The sequence below is a fragment of the Crotalus tigris genome, unplaced genomic scaffold, assembly GCF_016545835.1.
Source record: "Crotalus tigris isolate CLP2741 ecotype Arizona unplaced genomic scaffold, ASM1654583v1 scf7180000018317.730465, whole genome shotgun sequence".
NCBI classification, from domain to species: domain Eukaryota; kingdom Metazoa; phylum Chordata; class Lepidosauria; order Squamata; family Viperidae; genus Crotalus; species Crotalus tigris.
This window is the reverse complement of record NW_024096938.1, coordinates 554,300-573,837: the sequence shown is the minus strand read 5'-3', so window position 1 is coordinate 573,837 and position 19,538 is coordinate 554,300. Positions and strand designations below refer to the sequence as shown.

Genomic DNA, 19,538 nt, shown 5'->3' with positions numbered 1-19,538 from the left:
GCCTAGCAACTATGACGAAATCGGAAAACCTTTTTTCTACTGGTTGAGCGTGGCCAATCACTCACTTCTGCTCTGTGTTGTTCCGTTGTTGATCACCCGGAGTGCGTCTTTCTCGGCCTGCGACTTCTGGAGAGCGGATCGCAGTTGGAGGATCGCGGCCAGGATGGCTCTGCGCTCTCTGCCGCTCCTGGTGTTGGTGGCGGTCGCTGTGCGAGAGAGCTGCCTCGGTGAGTCTCTTTATCTCCTGGTGGGAATCCATCCAGGAAATCTCTCCTCCCCTCCCCCAAAGATTATTGCCAGGAAGAGAATCTCGATTCGGTCCTCTTTCGAGTCCGCTCTCCCTCTGGCCCCTCTCAGAAGGGACCCCAAAGCGCGGATGGGACGTGGCTGCCTCTCCCCCTCCCCCCCAGGAAAGCCCCTCTGGGAACGGGACGGGGCGGCCCTCCAGAGGTCAGTCAAGTCTACCTGGGCGCTCCCGAGCGCGGTTCGTTCCCTCGCCCAAAGTGGAGGTTGTGGGAAAGCGCGGTTTACACGGGACCAGGGCAGTTCCCAAACTCCCTGGCTGCCTTCGCACAACCCCTCCGCCCGGCTCTTCTTTCCTGCCTTTGGCGGGGCTCGGTGGCTCTTTGTGGCTTCTGGTGCTGGGCGGAGCCGGCTCGGTTCTCCACGCGCTTCCGCGTATTGGCAGACAAGGAGGCTGGAGCCCTGGAGGGATCGGGTTAAGGCTGTCCTGGGAATGCAGCAGGAGAAGAATCTGGAGAGAAGAAGCCCTCCTTGGATCGTCTTCCCAAAGATCCCCCCTGATTGATTGATTGTCACTTTCCCCTGGATCCCCACCCCCACCCCGTCCCAAACCCCAATATCCCCAGAGCTGTTTTCTAGGACAGGCAGGAATTTTTCCACCCAAAATCCTCCTCCTCCCATTTCAGGAGCCCCCAGCAGGGGAGAGTTTGCAGAATCAGAAATATTGAAAGTTTACTCTTATTCCTCAGTAACCAGACGGGAGGTCTTGGGGTGTCCCCAGTTGCTCCTCAGAGAAACTTTCAATGCAGCAGCTTTTCCAAAGGCATTTCCCAAACTCTCAGGATCTGAAGGATCAGAGAGGCTGGGCTGGAGGCAGGAGGAGAGAAGCCCCTCTGGGTGGGGAGCCTGGAATGAAGGCCTTGCTTGGACACAGACAGGCCCAGACTGACCGGCCCTTCCTGACCTGAGTAGGATTCGTGATTGTGAGGACGCCCAACCTGCGTTACGTTCACACGTTTCTCCTCTCAGGCAGACTTCAGACTCCCTCACTGCTCAGCCCCATGAGGGGAAGGAGCGGGTTCTGGATCACGGAGGGTCCGATCCCCTCTCCTTCTGTTGGAGAAAAGCTCTGATTCATTTGAAATCTCCCCAGAGCAGGACGTGGATCTGGGGATCCCTCTCCCCAAAATCTCTGAGAAGCCACTGGGATTGTGGGGAGGAGCAGGAAGAAGGAGGCCTTTGCCTTTGCCTTGGGAGACTGGGAAGGACTGGGAGACCATACTGGAGGGACTGGGCAGTGGGATTACAGATAGTTCTTGACTTACAGCAGTTGTTTTAGTGACTGCTACTACAAATTCTGTGAGCCCCTTTTGTGACCTTCTGACTAGCAAAGTCAATGGAGAAGCCAGATTCACTTAACAACAGTGTTACTAATTTAACAACTGCAATGATTCACTTAACAACTGTGGCAAAAAAATCGTAAAATAGAGCAAAACTCACTTAACCAATGTCTCACTTAGCAACAAAAATGTGGGTTTGATTATGGTCATAAGTCGAGGACTGCCCGTATTTATTTCTCTGGGGGGCTTTGGAGGTCTTGCCCTTTTCCATGCAGACCCAGGTTCTGCCCAAATAAATCCCATGAAGGATCCTGAAAATGATCTTTAAACTCTTTGGTGCCCCGGAAGAATTTCTGACCTGAAGAGCTTTCAGAATGGAGACCCAGAAGGGGCCTTGGGGATTTCCATCAGCTGAATCAATTTCCCAGGAATCTTTTATTCATTTTATTTATTTATTTTTATTCTTTTAACCCACTTACGAGCTGTTGTTCTTCTGTTCATTGGGCTGCCTCAGAGTCTCTTCCGTGTTTGTATTTTGACGATGAAAACTAAATGATGACTTAATATGATTTTGTTTGGTCATTGTTAGTAAAGTTTAGCATAGTTTTATGTCTTGTGAATTTAGTCTGTCCTCCAAGGAAGGGCTGTTGTATTTTGGATTCCCCAGAGGGGCTTTAAAGATGACAGGACCCTCCATACAGTGGCTGAGTTTGGGGAGAGCACCCCAGATAAGAGCCCCCCCCCCAAACATGAGAGATGGCAGCAGGAACTTCCAAGCAGCCTGAGTGGGGGGTGGGGCCAGGGTGGAGAGGCCCCATGGGTTTCTTCCCGGTGAGGGGAATTCTGGGAATTGAAGTCCAAAGGCTGAGTCTGAGAAACTCTAATTTTGGTCTTTACGTCGAGAGTCGCTGATCATGTAAAGAGTTGGATAGCCACGATCAGCCCCCTCCCAAGCTGGTTGGGGGGCATTTCTGCCTTTCTTTGTGCTGAGAAAAGGCAGGATCAGAACCAGAGGAGGAAAAATTTCAGAGCAGCTTCTCTGGAAAGTGAATGGTGAAGGGGACCCGACCTTCCCCTCCTCTCTCACCCCTTTCCTTCCCTGCCCTCCAACCCTTCAGGCCCTCCCAAAAGCTGCTTCTTTCCCTCTCAGTCGCTCCCTCCTTCCACCTCCTGCCTCCCCTTCCATCCTCTTCCCCTTCCTTTCCCCCTTTCTCCTCCCCCCAGCTCTCTCTTCCTCCTCCTCCTCCTCCTCCTCCTCCTCTTCTTCTTCTTCTTCTTCTTCTTCTCCTCCTCCTCCTCCTCCTCCTCCTCCTCCTCCTCCTCCTCCTCCTCCTTCCTCTTCTTTTTCCTCTTCTTCTCCTCCTTCTTCCTTCTTTCCCCCCAGAGCCTCAAATTGGAGCCTCCATAGGATGAGGGTCCTTAACTGGAGCCCCCTAACTCTGCCCCTCTGGGTCCCTTCCAGGGGCCTCCTCACACTCTCTGAAGTATTTCTTCTACTCCATCTCGGAGCCCAGTCAGGATCCGCCCCACTTTGTCTCTCTGGGATATGTGGACGGTCAGATCTTTGTTCACTACGACAGCAACAGCCGGAGGAGGGAGCCTCGAGTCTCCTGGATGAAGAAGGTGGGGAAGGAGGATCCTCAATACTGGGACAGAGAGACCCAGAGAGAATATGGCACTGAGGAGGCGTTCAGAGAAAGCCTGCAGACTCTGAGGCTTCGCTACAATCAGAGCGAAGGTGAGTGATGGGTCGGGTGGCTCCTCCGGCCCCATAATCCCCTCCCCAGGAACCAGAGGGGAGAGAAAAGGGGGTTCCTTCAAAGGGAAAGCTGCTTCCCCACATTTAAAAAGATTTTTAATATGTTTATTCTTTTTTAAAAAATCAGTATAAGCTTGTGGTTGCCTCCATAGTTGATGTTTTCTGCCAATTGCAGTTAATAAAAACATTTATTTTCAGTTATCCCTCTATCTGTATATTGATAGGATGTGGATATGGATATAAATTGAGTTAAAAGAGACCATTTGGGGCCCTTTCTGAGTCACTCTATCACCAGAGGCTGCTTTGGGCTGAGATAAATCTTCTCCACAAACATCAGCCATTTTCCCTCCTTTCATCTCAAGGAGGTGTAGCCCCCCTTCTTCTGCCCTTTCCCTGACCATCCCCCCCCCAGGCAGACACCCTAGAGATCTGCCAGTTCTGGTCTCAGGCTGAGCAGAAGCTGCAGAGAAAGGATCCCCTCACCCCGTCACTCATGGGAATGGAAGGGAAATGGAGGGAAAGCAATGGTCAGTTTAGTTCAACTGTACTTACAATGGTTTCCCCTTCGATCAGGGGTCTTCAAACTCAGCCCTTTTATGACTTGTGGACTTCAACTCCCAGAATTCCTCAGCCACGCATGCCTGGCTGAGGAATTCTGGGAGTTGAAGTCCACGAGTCATAAAAGGGCCGAGTTTGAAGACCCCTGCCTTAGATTTAAGAGTTTCTGGCGTCTTTCCTCATTCTCAAGCCCAAGCAGAAGTAGAAACATTTCAATATTTCCTTTTGGTTTTTTCAAACATTTCAGTTTCCTTTTAAATCCGAGAATATAGTCACTTGAAGTTGAAACATCTTCTCCAGGGCCTTGCAGAGACGGTAAACATCAAACTCATTTCAAAGGTCAATAACATCTTGAGTTTGCAGATCAGATGGGGCCACTTGCTGAGGCAAATATTCCTTTGTGGCCCTTCAAGGCTTCATTCCCACATTGCACAAAGCCATGGTTTCTTTCTGGTTAATCTGAAGTGGGAACCAGCCCAACTTCCCTCGGGATCCTTCGCTGGCTTTTCCAGCTTCCCTTTTCCTGGGGGGGTTCAGGGGCTCCATCCTGGGGGGAGGGAGGGAGGCAGGTCGAGGGAGGGGAGAAGGACGGATACTGATGGGGGCTTTTTTCCCCTTGAATGCTAGGGAGGGGTGTCAGTGCCTCTGTGAACATTCCTGCAGAGAAGGGGGTCTGTGCCTATCTTGAGGACTCCTGAAACCATCATCTTGTTCCTATTTCAGGCCTTCACACATGGCAGTGGATGTATGGCTGTGAGCTCCAGGCTGATGGGCGAAAAGGAGGGTTTATGGAGTATGGCTACGAAGGGAGGACCTTCCTCACCTTCGACAAGGATACTCTCACCTGGGTGGCTCCCCAACCCCAAGCCGAGATCACTCAGAGGAAATGGGACAATGTAGCACGAAATAATTACTTTAAGTTCTACCTGGAGGAAATCTGCATTGAGTGGCTGGAGAAGTACCTGTCCTACGGGAAGGAAACACTGCTGAGGACAGGTGAGCCTCTGGATGCAGGCTGGACTTTCCTCCTTTGTGGCCGGATTTCTTGTGCACATTCAGCCCCTTTGGGTTCCTGGTCTGCCGTCTGACGGCCCAGGAGGGAATCCTCCCCCTCCCCTTCCAGCCCCTCTCCATGACACGGGAAGCCCTGATTGGTTCCCCTTGCCAGGCTGCCATTCCATGGACCAGGAAACACACCCTCTGCCTGGCGGGTGTCTGGGTGGATCAGGCAGGAGAAGCACTTGGGGGTGTCCTTTTCATTGCCCAGAGTGATGCAAGAAGGGCATTTGCATTTCTTCGGTGAAATCCCCATTAGCCAAACTGTAGTCAAGTGTGAGGGGCTCCCTTAATTTCCCCCCATTAACTCTCCTTCCCCCCACTTCCCACAGGGGGCTCCTTCCCTGCCTTGGACCTGATGGCGCATCTCCCATGCCCACCACTAGAGGGCTCCACTTCTACCATTAATAACACATCCTCAAGGCCCCACTTGGGCAAAAAAGGCCAAGGTTGAGGGGTTCTTTTCTTCCCAAAGTTTCTGTGGATCTTTCTGTTAAACCTCAAACAGGTTCCCTCCATTCTGATTTAGTCTTTCCTCAAAAGAGCCCCCTCCCCACCTTCAGGAACACCCCCTCCCCCCACAAGGGGGGCTCACAGTATAATCTTTTCCTGTGATTTGTTCTTATTTTCCCATCTAGACAACCTCTCCCCACTGGGTCGACCCCTTCCCCTCTGGACTCCTTGACCCCCCCCTTCCCTAGTATTAGCTGTAGGGAGAAACTTCCGTGTTGTTGGTTTTTTTGAAAGGGAACATAAAAGAGCAGCTCCACTTTCCCTCCTCTGAAGGAAACAATCCAAGATCAGTCAGAGTTAAAAGCAGCCAGAGAGGAATTTCCTTGGACCCTCAATTTGCTGCTGGAGGTTTTTCAGGCTGAGTCCCTGGGAAGGACTCAGAATCCGGAGTTCTTGCGGCTGAGCATTTTCTAGATCTGGAGAATTTCCTAAAACTCTTGGAGAGGCTGCAGGTGTGGAGTGGGAAGTAGTGGGAGATTTTCCTGCCCCTCCAAGTTTCCCACCCACCTTCCAAGCTCTGGAGGGGCTCAGAGTTCATTCCGGGGGTGCCGTTTCTGCAGAGCCCCCAGAGGTGACCATGAGCAGCAAGACGGAGGTAGAGGATGAGATGGAGACGCACGTCTGCTGCCTGCATGGCTTCTACCCCAGGGAGATCGATGCCTCCTGGACGAGGGACGGGGAGGTCTGGCTGCCAGACACCTTCCATGGGACTGTAACCCCCAACGCGGATGGGACCTTCCATGCCACTCTCAGTATCCGGATCGATCCCAAAGAGAGGGGCCGCTATCGATGCCACGTGGAGCACGACAGCCTGCCGAAGCCTCTGGACATGGCCCTGAAGGGTGAGAGGCTGCAGGGAGGGAAAGGCTGGGCTCTTGGGCAGGCTGGAGGGTTGAGGGAGGGAAATCTCACCCCAGCTTTGTCCAGATGTGAGCATACCTGAACTTTAGGCCATTGGTTTTTCCAGTGTTTGAGGTTGGTGAAGCTGCAGGGACCAGACCATAGAACTGGCTTCAGGGGATGGAAAGGAAACTCCAGAATCCCCTCACAAGAGCTGGCAGATCCTGATGAAATCCTCTTAGATCCTCTCTTAGCCTCTGTCCTTCCCCTCTTTCTGGCCTCCAGAAGAAAAACAGCAGAAACAGATTTGCTTTTCTTTAGAATTCCTAAAGTACAAGAATCAGGAGGTGTCTGGTAGCCCCTTTTCTGAGGGGAAATTTTGACTAAAATGGATGAACTGTATCCAACTTCAGGAAATGCAGAGAGTGGCTGGACTGATGCGCCAGGAGTCAGAAAGGGGGCTACCAAGTCTGAGTTTTTGCCATCAGAGACTAACACGGCTTTCCTGTTGTAAAGGTCAAACTATTGTTTGTTGCTGCTGTTTGAAAGAAATTACACATTATTTTATGATATGATATGGGAATTCCTGAGGCTCAGCATAAATCCCTCTCTCAAAGAACTCTGTATATATTCATACCTGCCCATAACAGCCAAGCACGCTGGCTGAGGAATTCTGGGAGTTGAAGTCTACAAGCCACAAATGGGCCAAGTTTGAAGACTCCTGCTCTAGAAAGAATAGAAAGAAGTGTAACAAAGATGATCAGGAGACTGGAGGCTAAAACAGATACGGAAAGGTTGTAGGAATTGGGTATGTCTAGTTTAATGAAGAGAAGGATGAGGGGAGACATGATAGCAGTGTTCCAATATCTCAGGGGCTGCCCCAAAGAAGAGGGAGTCAAGCTATTCTCCAAAGCACCTGAAGGCAGGACAAGAAGCAACAGATGGAAACTAAACAAGGAGAGAAGCAAACTAGAACTAAGGAGAAGTTTCCTGATAGTGAGAACAATAAATCACTGGAGCACCCACAACAAAGTGCAACTTGGAGGCAGTTTTGGTCACCACATTACAAAAAAGATGTTGAGACTTTGGGGAAAAGTGCAAAAAAGAGCAACTAAGATGATTAAAGGCCTGGAGACCAAAACATACAAAGAACAGTTGCAGGATTTGGGTTTGACCAGTCTAGAGAGAAGAAGGACTGGGGGGGGGACATGATAGGAGTATTCCAGTATTTGAGAGGCTACCACAAAGAACGGGGGGTCAACTTAATTTCCAAAGCGCCAGAGAGCAGGACAAGAAATGGTGGATGGAAATTAAACAAGGAGAGAAGCAATCTGGAATTAAGGAGAAAATTCCTAACCTTGAGAACAATTAACCAGTGGAACAATTTGTCTTCAGAAGTTGTGGGTGCTCCATCACTGGAGGCATCTAAGAAGAGACTGGACAGCCACTTGTCTGGAAGGCTTGAGCAGGGGGTTGAGCTAGAAGACCTCCAAGGTCCCTTCAAAATCTGTTCTTCTGTTTCTGCCATTTCTGGGACCATCCAGAAGTTGGATGTCACCATATTCCATTTTTCATGCTGAGTTCTGGAGGCACAAAATATAATTTTTTGCTATTTCTGGACTGGCCAAAGAAATGAAAGTGTATACTTAAAAAAAGCTGGGTGATCTGAACTCTCTTACTTTAAATAATAAAACGCTAACACTCAAACTGAAGAAAAAACATAACGTACAGAGCTGCCCAATTTATGACAAACTGGGGCAGCCTCTAAACAGAACAAAAACTGTTGTTTAAGAAATGTTATTGTATTGTTCACCAATATTGTGTTGGTGAAGTTTTTGTTTTGTAAGCTGCTGAGAGTCACAAGATGGCAAAGGGCTGCTGTGGAGTGGAAAAGCTAAGGATGAATTCAGCTTCCTTCATGCTGGGCTGAGGAGAGAAGGAGGCAGCATGAGGAGGACACGTCCCCTAACGGTGGTTAAGAAGGAGCCTTCGTGCTTCCCTTAGAGCAATGGTTCTCAACCTTTTTAATGCCGCAACCCCCCCCCCCAACCGGTGTAAGTCAAGGACTACTCAACCGGTTGTAAGTCGAGGACTACTCAACTGGTGCAGCATCATTTGCAGAATGGGACTTTTGGCGGGTTCAGCAGGGCAGAGACAGCCTGGACAATTCCTATTGGCTTTGGAAAGCCAATAGAATTAGACTCTATTCATTCGACTCCAAATGGGGTCCCGACCCACAGATTGAGAACCGCTGCCTTAAAGGGACATCAAGAGGAACCCATAGAAGTTTTTAACATTGGGAATTTCCAGCTTTCACTATTTTAGGTCTCTCCCCCAATTGGGATGATTACGGTTCTCCTTCTCAATTATCTGCTTTTTCTCCCAATTCAGAACCAAAATTCAAACTGGGGATCATCATCAGCTGCGTTGTGGCTAGTCTTGCCCTGCTGGGTGTGATTGTTGTTGGGATCTATGTATTCTTCAGTAAGTATCCTTTTCTGGGTGATGGAAGGAAGATGGGGAGGTTCCTCCCAAGTCTCTCTCTTTGGGGAGCTTCTTCAGGGCTTCCTCCTGTCCTGCTTTCCCAGCCCTCTTGGGGAGCCTCTGAGATCTCGGCCTCTTGCTGGGACTCCAGTCTTGACTTGGCTGAGTCTGAGGGTGGGACAATCCTGCCTTCTTCTGGGTTGGGAAGAAGCATCCCAGTTCCGTCCCTTTCAAAGGCTTCGGTGGAAGAGCAGCAGAGAAGGATTTCCATGAAAATCTTCCTCCCCTCCCAGCTGCTGCTGCTGCTTCCCCCCTTTCCCTCCCTCCATCTCGGAGGCAGCAGGTCTCTCTTGGGGCAAATCTGGAGATATATTCAGTTTTTGAAAATCTTTCTGTCTTTATTAATGAGACACAGTGACTATAAAATAGCTCCTGGGGTTCTTCCTCTTAAGACGAGTTTGTATGATCTTTGGTGGATTCTTTCGAGCTTTCACTGATTTTTGTCTTTGCAGAGAGATGCCCTGGCTACAAAAAAGCACCAAGTGAGTGAATTGTCCTCTTTACATACAGTATAATCTCCAACTTAGAGCAGAGAGCAGAGGCACCATCAGTTGAGGGATGTATGTGTCATGTGCAAGCTCACTTCCTCCTAAGAACCAGTCTGGGGAAGATGGGCCCCCTTTTCATCCCAGCCAGGCTGTTCTTGGAAGTGGGGTCCCCAAGGAGAAACATCTGGGACAAGGAACCCTCAAGAAGGGGAGAAGACCCAGCTGGTGGGAGGTCCCTCTGGCTGAAAAGCTCCTCTGTTTCCCAAGTGGGCGGAAAGGAAAGGTTGGGTGAAATGAGAGTCAGAAGCTCCATAAAATTTGGGATCAAAAGGGGGGCATTTTGAGAGAAAAGGAGCTTTGGGGGATACCAACGCTGGATCTCCTCTTGGTCTCCCATCACAAGGCTCTCTGAGTACAAACTGGTTAGAAAAAGACATTTTGGAGCCGTGTGTATCTTTTTAGGTCAGCTCTGCCCTCGGGCTCAAGAATTATTGAACTTTTGCTCTGCGTTGATGTACATATAAATTTTAGGAATTCTTTCCTGTGCCTTTTAGCCCAAGCTGTCTGGTTCAAACTCTCTCCACGTAGTTGTGTGTCTTGGATTGTGTGTGTGTGTGCGAGAGAGAGAGAGAGAGAGAGAGAGAGAGAGAGAGAGAGAGGGAGCTAGACTCAGAAAGAGCTGAGTTTCTCCACCTATCAGCCAACAGAGTGAACTTCCTCACTCTCTTTTTCTTTCTTTCTTTTCCAGCAAGTGACAGCGGATCCATCAGATCCAGGCTGGGTGAGTCGGAGGGAGCTGCTGCTGCTGCTGCTTCAGCATTCTGTCCCTTTGCCAGACTTTGGGCGGGGGGGAGGGAGAGGGAAAAAGGGAGAGGCCCCCAGTTTTTAAAAGCCCCCTCCTCCTCCCCCCATTAACTCATCCTCCCTGTGTTCCCTCTGGGTCTGGGTTCTGCTGAAATAATTAAAATAGTTTGGTTTAGTGGTGAGGGCACCAAGTGAGACTAACTGGGAGACGGTGAGTTCTAGTCCCACCTTAGGCATGAAAGCCGGCTTGGGGGGGTCACAAAATCCTCTTTCCTTGCCCTGGTTTGTTCCTGAGGCGGAGAAGGGAAGCTCTCCCTGTTGGATTCAGGCAGGGGAAGCAGCCCAGAGTCTGCCTGGTGGAGCCTGGCCCCCTTTGGAGGAGAGAGAGCCCTCAATTCCTTGATGGGAAATGGGGGAATCACCGGCGATCCCATGATCCCCAGTGGTTAGAGACTCTTCTGCTGGCATAGCTGAGACCTGGCTGATTCTGGAAGTGGAGGGGGGTGTTCCTCCTCTCATAGATTGGGGTTTAGGCTTTGGCCCCAACTGAGACCCCGGGGCAGGGCAGGTGGGGGGCAATGTGAGAATCTCTCTGGGCCCTCGGGGGCCTTGATCCCCACGTTTCTGGTTGTGACTCCCCGTTTCTGAATCTGGGCTCACGGGATCAGTTGGGCTTGTGCCTGCTGTACCAGCCTCCCTTCTGCATGGCCACCCCCACCCCTCAGCCACTGGGGGCCATCTTAGTGTTGGCAGGGAGTTCCCCAGGCTTTTGTTCCTGGGAGACTTTAATCTGCCCTCCCCGGGTTTGGCCTCGGAAGGGGCCTAGGAGTTCACGGCTGCCATGGGCCTCTCCCAGACCCTCTTGGGCCTGGCTCAGGACACCGGTCACACACCGGATAGGATCTTCTTTTGGTTAAAAAGATTTTTTATCTTTCCCATTTTTCGTAACATACATACAATCATCTTAAATTCATATACAAAATACTTTTGATAAAATAAAATAAATACATACCCATAACTTTTGGGTTGCTCGCCCACCTCCCCCTTCACTGCATCCACCCTCTCTACCTTCCTCCCTTCTCTTCCCTACTTCCCTCCTCTTCCTCTCCTCACCACTCTCCTCCCCTCCTCTTCTCCTCCAACACTCCTACTTCCTTCTCCTCTCCCCTCCGGATGCAGTTCAGGGGAAATACCCGAGCAACTCCTCTCTCCAAATTCCCCTATCTATATTATATACAATAAAATTCATCTTCTTTTACATTAATACATCTGTTTATCTAACCTTCTCAATATATACTTTTCTCATTAAAAATCTTACAAATCCAATACCTACCCCTCCCACCCCCACCCCCCTCCCCCACTTCCCAGAGCTGAGTACAGCGTAAAAAATAAACCAATATAATCTAAAAAACATAACCCAACTATAATATCAATCCAATCCATAACACACTTTAACTCTTTTCAAAATACAAATATTAACAAAGTACCGTAAATGCCGGCGTATAAGACGACTTCCGCGAGCGCTGAAATCGGCGCCAAAGACGGGGGTCGTCTTATACGCCAAGTCGTCTTATACGCCGGAAATACTGGTAGTTTCCGGCGTATAAGACGACGTTCTAGGAATGCGGCCCGGCTATAAAGACGGGGGTCGTCTTATACGCCGGGTCGCCTAATACGGCGGCATATACGGTAACAACAAAAATCTAAAATCTACTCATAAACAAAATAATACTTTACAATCTCATATTTCTTTTTCAAAACAAGTGTTAACAAATTGTAAACTAAAATAATAATAGGATTAACAAAATCTACTCATATGCAAGATAATATTTTCCAGTTTCATATCTCTTTTGAATGTAATCAATCCATCTTCTCCAAACGATAATGTATTTTTCTTGTGAATGGTCCTTTAAGTAGGCGGAGATTTTCGCCATTTCTGCCAAGTTAGACACCTTAAGTATCCATTCTTCCATGGTAGGCAAAGAGTTTTTCTTCCAATATTGCCCCACTAATAATCTTGTAGCTGTTATAAGATTCAACATCAGATTCACTTCTTTAACATCAAAGTCCACATAATACCCAACAAAAATAACTGCGGAGTAAACTTTATCTTTCTCTTGAAAATCTTTTGAATATTCCATCCGATCTTAATGCAAAAGGCCTTTACATCTCTACAGGTCCACCAAATATGAAAGTAAGTTGCATCTAAACTTCCACACCTCCAACATTTGGGCTGTAAATTCGGATACATGCGAGACAATTTTGGGGGATCCAAATGCCATCTATAAAACATTTTATAAAAATTTTCTCTTAAATTTTGCGCTTGAGTAAATTTTACATTTCTAACCCAAATTGTCTCCCACGTATCCAATAAAATCGGCTCTTGAATATTTTGAGCCCATTTAACCATACAATCTTTAACTAGCTCCGTTTCAGAATCCAATTCTATTAAAACATTATAAATTCTTTTTATATGAGCTCGACTTTGATCTTTAATCTGTTTTACCAAATTCACATCCACTAAAGTAATACCAACTTTTTGATCCAAGCTCCACCTTGCTAACAATTGGTTATAATGAAACCAAGAGTGCACAATATTTTCTTGCTTCAACTCAGTCAAAGACTTTAATTGCCAATCTTGCCCAACCAAACAAATTAGTTCCTTATAAGAAATCTTATCCAAATTAACTCCCTAAGATATTCCTGCTATCACGTGTCCAGGAATCCCCCAAATTGGAATTTTATAATCTAACCTATAGTAATACTTCTTCCAGACACGCAACAAGGCACTTCTCAAGATATGGGTTTCAAAAACCTGATCAACTTTTTTATCATAAATTAAATACGCGTGCCATCCATATAATAAATCCCATCCCTCAAGAGAAAGAATCTTTTTATTTGTTAAGTTGAGCCAATCACTAATCAACATTAAAGACACTGCATCATAATACAATTTTAAATTAGGCACCTTGACCAGATAGGATCTTCTTGTCGAGCAACGGCAACGTGATCTGGTGGAGGAATCTGGTTTTTCTTGTTTTAAATTTTCTACATAGCTTTTTATTGATTTTTTTTTAAGCTGTCTAGAGTCACCTTGACGAGATGGTGGCATAGAAGTTTAATATTAGATAGATAAGTAGATGATAGACAGACAGACAGATACGATGGATCGCCTGATCTTGGGCCCATCTTGGGCCTGGCTCAGGACAACAGTCACACACCGGATATGATCTTTTTTTTTTATAATTATTTGAACTTTATTGGTTTTTAAAACATAAATCACATAACAGTTGGTCAACAGTGTGTAGCTTAGTTTACATTTGTAGGGAAAAATCGTTAACAATCTATTTCTATAATTCGTAATCCACATATTCTAACAAATGCAACTTTTTTCCTTAAATGTTCTCTCTGGTAGGTCCCGTCATCTATATTCTTAATTCTCACTTTAGTATGTTAGTATTTTTCCTTTGATCAGTGTCGTTCTTGATCAATGTATTTTGCTGAATCCGAGGGTTTTCCCATCTATTTTTCCCCAACCGTATGATATGATATGGATATGATCTTCTTGTCGGAGCAACGGCAAAGGGATCTTTGCTCTGCGTTGATACACATATAAATTTTAGGAATTCTTTCCTGGGCCTTTTAGCCCAAGCAGTCTGGTTCAAACTCTCTCCAGGTAGTTGTGTGTCTTTGATTTTGTGTGTGTGTGCGTGAGAAAGGGAGGGAGCTGGAGTCAGAAACAGTTTTTCCATCTATCAGGCAACAGAGTGAACTTCCTCACTCTCTTTTTCTTGCTTTCTTTTCCAGCAAGTGACAGCGGATCCAGCGGATCCAGCCAAGGTGAGTTGGAGGGAGCTGCTGCTGCTTTAGCCATTCTGTCCCTTTGCCAGACTTTGGACGGGGGGGGGAGAGGAAAAGTTTCTAAAAGCCCCCTCCTCCTCCCCCAATTAATTAATCCTCCTTGTGTTCCCTCTGCGTCTGGTTCTGCTGAAATAATTAAAATAGAGTCAGTTTCATTAAGTGGTGATGGCACCAAGTGAGACTTACTAGGAGACGGTGAGTTCTAGTCCCACCTTAGGCATGAAAGCTGGGGGGGGGTCACAAAATGCACTTTCCTTGCCTTGCGTTGTTCCTGAGGCGGAGAAGGGAAGCTCTCCCTGTGGGATTCAGGCAGGGGAGGCAGCCCAGAGTCTGCCTGGTGGAGCCTGGCCCCCTTTGGAAGAGAGAGAGCCCTCAATTCTTTTTTTGGGGGGGGGGAATAGGGAGACCACCAGCGATGCTGTGATCCCCAGTGGTTAGAGACCCTTCTTGTGGCAGAGCTGAGACCTGGCTGACTATGGGGGTGGAGGGGGGGTTTCCTCCTCTCAGGGATGTGCCCAGCTGAGTTTAGGATTTGGCCCCAACCGAGACCCCAGGGCAGGGAAAGTGGGGGGGCAGTGGTCCTCTGAGAATCCCTTTGGGCCCTCGGGGGCCTTGATGCCCACGTTTCTGGTTGTGACTCCCCGTTTCTGAATCTGGGCTCATGGGATCAGTTGGGCTTGTGGCTGCTCTACCAGCCTCCCTGCTGCGTGGCCACCCCCTCCCTTCCTGCCTCAGCCACTGGGGACCATCTTAGTGTTGGCAGGGAGTTCCCCAGGCTTCTGGTCCTGGGAGACGTCAATCTGCCCTCCCCGGGTTTGGCCTCGGAAGGGGCCCAGGAGTTCACGGCTGCCATGGGCCTCTCCCAGACCGTCTTGGGCCTGGCTCAGCACAGCAGTCACACACCAGATGTAACCTTCTTGTCGAAGCAATGGCAATGTGATCTGGTGGGGGAATCTAGTTTTTATTGTTTTAAATATTCTACATAGCTTTTTATTGAATTTTATTGTAAGCTGTCTAAAGTCACCTTGACGAGATGGCATAGAAGTTTAATATTAGATAGATAAGTAGATGATAGACAGACAGACAGATACGATGGATCGCCTGATCTTGGGCCCATCTTGGGCCTGGCTCAGGACAGCAGTCACACACTGGATATGATCTTTTTTTTATAATAATTTGAACTTTATTGGTTTTTAAAACACAAATCACATAATAGTTGGTCAACAATGTGTAGCTTAGTTTACATTTGTAGGGAAAAATCGTTAACAATCTATTTCTATAATTCGTAATCCACATATTCTAACAAATGCAACTTTTTTCCTTCAATATTCTCTCTGGTAGTTGTGTGTCTTTGATTGTGTGTGTGGGAGAGAGGGAGGGAGCTGGAGTCAGAAAGAGCTGAGCTTCTCCATCTATCGGCCAAGAAAGCGACAGACTCACCGGTGTCTTTTCTTTCTTTCTTTTCCAGTAAGTGACACCGGATCCAGCGTTCCAATCCTGGGTAAGTCGGAGGGAGCTGCTGTTGCTTCAGCCATTCTGTCCCTTTGCAAGTCATTGGGGGGGGGAGAGTAAAAGAGGGAAAAGCCCCCAGTTTTTAAAAGCTCAGATTACAAATAAATCCCAATGAGACTCTGAACAGGAGGCCTCTGAACACAGCTTTATTTTCTTTGATGAAAGAATATATGTTGGGCACTCCACTCTCCTTTAGGCAGCAGAGGAGATGGAGAGCAGAGAGCAAGTCAAGTTTTTGCTTTTTATAAACCAACAAACATCACAAGGTTTCTGCGCATCTAAAAAGTTCCTTTGAATCTCCTTTTCTATCCTGGCCTTACATTTCTGCCTCTCTAACCTTGAACACACCAAAGCACAAGAGAGAGCTGTTAGAGAGCTGTCATATTTTAAAGCCACAGCAGAGAATCGAGAAGGGAAAGATTCACCATCCGAGGAGAGAGGATAGTGATGGCAATTTCTTAAATTGAAACAACACCCTTTAAAGCAGTGTTTCTCAACCTTGACAATTTTAAGGAATGTGGACTTCAACTCCCAGAATTCCACAGCCAGCATTGCTGGCTGTGGAATTCTGGGAGTTGAAGTCCACATGCCTTAAAATTGTCAAGGTTGAGAAACACTGCTTTAAAGTAACAGAAACATTTTCTTTGGTCAGCACAATTTGGAATGCAATGGAGCACAGACAGAAAGCAAGCAAAGATAAATGGACAATAGCTGCTATACTTGAGAGATTGATTATGCGTAAAAGACTATATTTTGAAAGATTATACTTGGCTGGATCTCTACACACCTTCGGCATGAAAGCCGGCTGGGGGGTTTTTTACAAAATCCACTTTCCTTGCATTGCTTTGTTCCTGAGGCGGAGAAGAGAAGCTCTCCCTGTGGGATTCAGGCAGGGGAGGCAGCCCAGAGTCTGCCTGGTGGAGCCTGGCCCCCTTTGGAGGAGAGAGAGCCCTCAATTCCTTGGTGGGAAATGGGGGAATCACCGGCGATCCCATGATCCCCAGTGGTTAGAGACTCTTCTGCTGGCATAGCTGAGACCTGACTGATTCTGGAAGTGGAGGGGGTGTTCCTCCTCTCATAGATTGGGGTTTAGGCTTCGGCCCCAACTGAGACCCCGGGGCAGGGCAGGTGGGGGGGCAATGGTCCTCTGAGAATCCCTCTGGGCACTTGGGGGCCTTGATCCCCACGTTTCTGGTTGTGACTCCCTGTTTCTGAATCTGGGCTCACGGGATCAGTTGGGCTTGTTGCTGCTGTACCAGCCTCCCTGCTACCTGGGCACCCCCATCCCCCCTCCCTCAGCCGCTGGGGGCCATCTTAGTGTTGGCAGGGAGTTCCCCAGGCTTCTGGTCCTGGGAGACGTCAATCTGCCCTCCCTGGGTTTGGCCTCCGAAGGGGCCCAGGAGTTCATGGCTGCCATGGGCCTCTCCCAGACTGTCCTGGGTCTGGCTCAGGACAGCGGTCACATACCGGATAGGATCTTCTTGGAGCAACAGCAACGTGATCTTATTGGGGGGGGGGGAATCTGGTTTTGATTGTTTTAAATATTCTACATAGCTTTTTATTGAATTTTATTGTAAGCTGTCACCTTGACAAGATGGTGGCATAGAAGTTTAATATTTGATAGATAAATAGATGTTAGAGAGACAGACAGATATATTGGATTGCCTGATCTTAGGCTCATCTTGGGCCTGGCTCAGGACAGCGGTCACACACCGGATATGATCTTCTTGTCAGAGCAACGGCAACGTGATCTGGTGGGGGAATCTGGTCTTTCAATTTATTGTTTTAAATGTTCTACATGGCATTTTATTGAATTTTACTGGAAGCTGCCCAGAGTCACCTTGGAGAGAGATGGGTGACACAGAAGATTAATAATAATTGAATAAAAAGGCTGGTCTCCTCTGAGAGTTTGGTGAAACTGCAGAGGTTAAATGGCGAAGAGAGAGATTTGTCCTCTTCAGAGGATCCAGGCAAGGCAGAGACTCACTTTGTGTCTTTCTCTCCAATGCAGGGAGCCCCCAGACTGCTTAGCAGCCCCCTGGCAGGTGAGTGGTCCTCATGGAGGCTGAATTGGGGGGAGAGGGAGGGAGGTGAGGGCTTTGAGGTCCAAGGAAGATATTTTGGGAAAACTGTCTTCCCTCTTATATTCAACTCAAACACTGCAAGGGAAGGAATTTGGGGGAGAGGCATGAGGGCTCTGGGGAGGGGTCTGCCTGCCCCCCAACTCTTATCCTCTGGCATCTCTCAGGCTCCGACTGTCTGGATATAACTAACCCTTGGGTGTTTTTTCCATCCTCTTTGCAGCACGATGGACACTCCCAGCCTTAGGAGGGAGGAAAGAATTGAGGATCAACCTTCTTGTGAATTAGGCCCTTCCAGCATGTTGGTCCAGGATATATTTGGTGTCTTTCATTTTTGCTTTTATTATAGAATCAGTAATCTTTTTTTACTATGATTGAGGAATGGAAGAGAAAAGAATATATGTTACTAATTGTGGAATCAAAAGATTTTAAATGCTTTTGTAGATCATGGGTTTTAATAAGTATTTTGTATAACCCTTCATGGGCTTTTGCTAATTGATCTTAATGGATTGAGATTAGAGGTTAGAGATGAGGTTTCAGAGATGGGTTTATAGGGAATGGGGTGAGGGAGAGGATGAAGGGTTTCTTGGTTTATTTTAAGAGAGATTTATAAGCTGTTAATTTTCATTATACTTATTGGGGATAGAGGAGGGTATTTCCTTTTTTTCCTTCTGTTAGTTTTATAAGTTTAAATGTTATCTTCTATGAAACTATTACTAAAAGAAGAAGCCTGCATCCTGAGATGTTTGTCACTAAAATCGTTCATGCATTTTAATTGATTATTGCACAGTTAATTGAACATATATTTGATCATTCAAAGTTTGACAGATAATCAGTATAACGAGTGAAACATTCAGACTCTTGATTTTTTTTTAATAGATTGTCATTTATGGACTTTCATGCTTTAGAAAAATGGAACATGAGATCCATTGCACATCTGGGCTGCTGGCTCCTTTAATAATTGCACTTAGATTGTAAGTTTGTCAAAGTTGTTTGCTGAAAATAAATGGGTTTTTTTCCCCTCTTACCTGAGTTGCTGCCTGTTTGAAGAGATTGGAAATAGGGATTTTACTCTTGTTTTGCTCAGGAAGACCAATTTCACTTTGAGAGGAAGGAAGGGGAGGAACCAAGGCAAAACCTGGAAGGAGCAAGACCTGGGGGAGGGGACTCCTGTGTGCTCCTTGGGGAGGAGGCAGCCATTTTGCTTCTGAGTCCGGATCTTTCTCCAGCATCACCAGCTGACCTTCCGCAAAATGGCCGCTTGGTCTTGGCTCAGCGGGGGCAGCAACAGAGGCGGCTTTTCCCTCAGATCCACCTTTGCCTCAGGCTGAGGGCCGAGTGGCTGGTCTCTGGGCCTCCTCCAGGGGCCCTTTGGGAGACAGGAGCTCAGGGACCGTCCGGAGCCCTCCTGGCCCCCTTGCAGGAGGGCAGCTTCTCCTGCCTCTGAGAGGTCCTCTCTGGGCTCTTCAGGGGCCCAGTAGGATGCCCTGGCCCAAGAGGGGGGAGAGCCTCGATTGACGGGAAAGAGGTCCCCCATATTATAGTGGATGCTTTCTGGGCGAGGAGGAGTGGAAAGGATGGGGGTCTGTCATCCCCCTCCCTCTGGACTAGCCCTCTTTGAAAGCTTAAAAAGTAAACTTCAAAGCATTTTGCAAGAATTCAGTAGATATTTCAGCCCGTTCTATTGATTCAAAACTTTTAGAAATTTATTTCTTAATTAGAATATATGACCGCCCAGCTCACATAAGCAGCTCTGGCCAGCCAAGACGATAAAAATATCAACACAAGAACGAAAGACAATAAATATAATGCACAAAAGAAAAATGTCCACCAAGGATAGACCAGTCAGCCGCAAATTCATTCAATTTAGCTTACAGGTAGTCCTCGATTTACAACAGTTCATTTAGTGACCTGAGTTACAACAGGATTGAAAAAAGTG

General features: G+C 47.6%; 1 protein-coding gene across 1 annotated transcript; it reads left to right on the top strand.

Moving 5' to 3' along the window:
* The first annotated feature begins 60 nt into the window (after positions 1 to 60).
* LOC120311118 (H-2 class I histocompatibility antigen, Q9 alpha chain-like) lies at positions 61 to 18,626 on the top strand. Its single transcript, XM_039350292.1, has 11 exons — positions 61 to 227; positions 3,046 to 3,321; positions 4,624 to 4,896; positions 6,030 to 6,311; positions 8,701 to 8,793; positions 9,306 to 9,335; positions 10,090 to 10,122; positions 13,953 to 13,985; positions 15,475 to 15,507; positions 17,530 to 17,563; positions 17,823 to 18,626. The coding sequence occupies exons 1-10, from the start codon at positions 164 to 166 to the stop codon at positions 17,547 to 17,549; spliced, it is 1,137 nt and encodes a 378-aa protein (XP_039206226.1). The 5' UTR covers positions 61 to 163; the 3' UTR covers positions 17,550 to 17,563; positions 17,823 to 18,626.
* Positions 18,627 to 19,538: the final 912 nt, after the last annotated feature.

What these genes read in the sequence shown, in the direction of transcription:
- LOC120311118 (XM_039350292.1), top strand. Translation starts at nt 164, where the DNA reads ATGGCTCTGCGCTCTCTGCCGCTCCTGGTGTTGGTGGCGGTCGCTGTG. An exon ending in GGAAACACTGCTGAGGACAG is followed by an intron (nt 4,897 to 6,029) that starts GTGAGCCTCTGG and finishes CCGTTTCTGCAG; the next exon opens with AGCCCCCAGAGGTGACCATG. An exon ending in ATCCATCAGATCCAGGCTGG is followed by an intron (nt 10,123 to 13,952) that starts GTGAGTCGGAGG and finishes TTTCTTTTCCAG; the next exon opens with CAAGTGACAGCGGATCCAGC.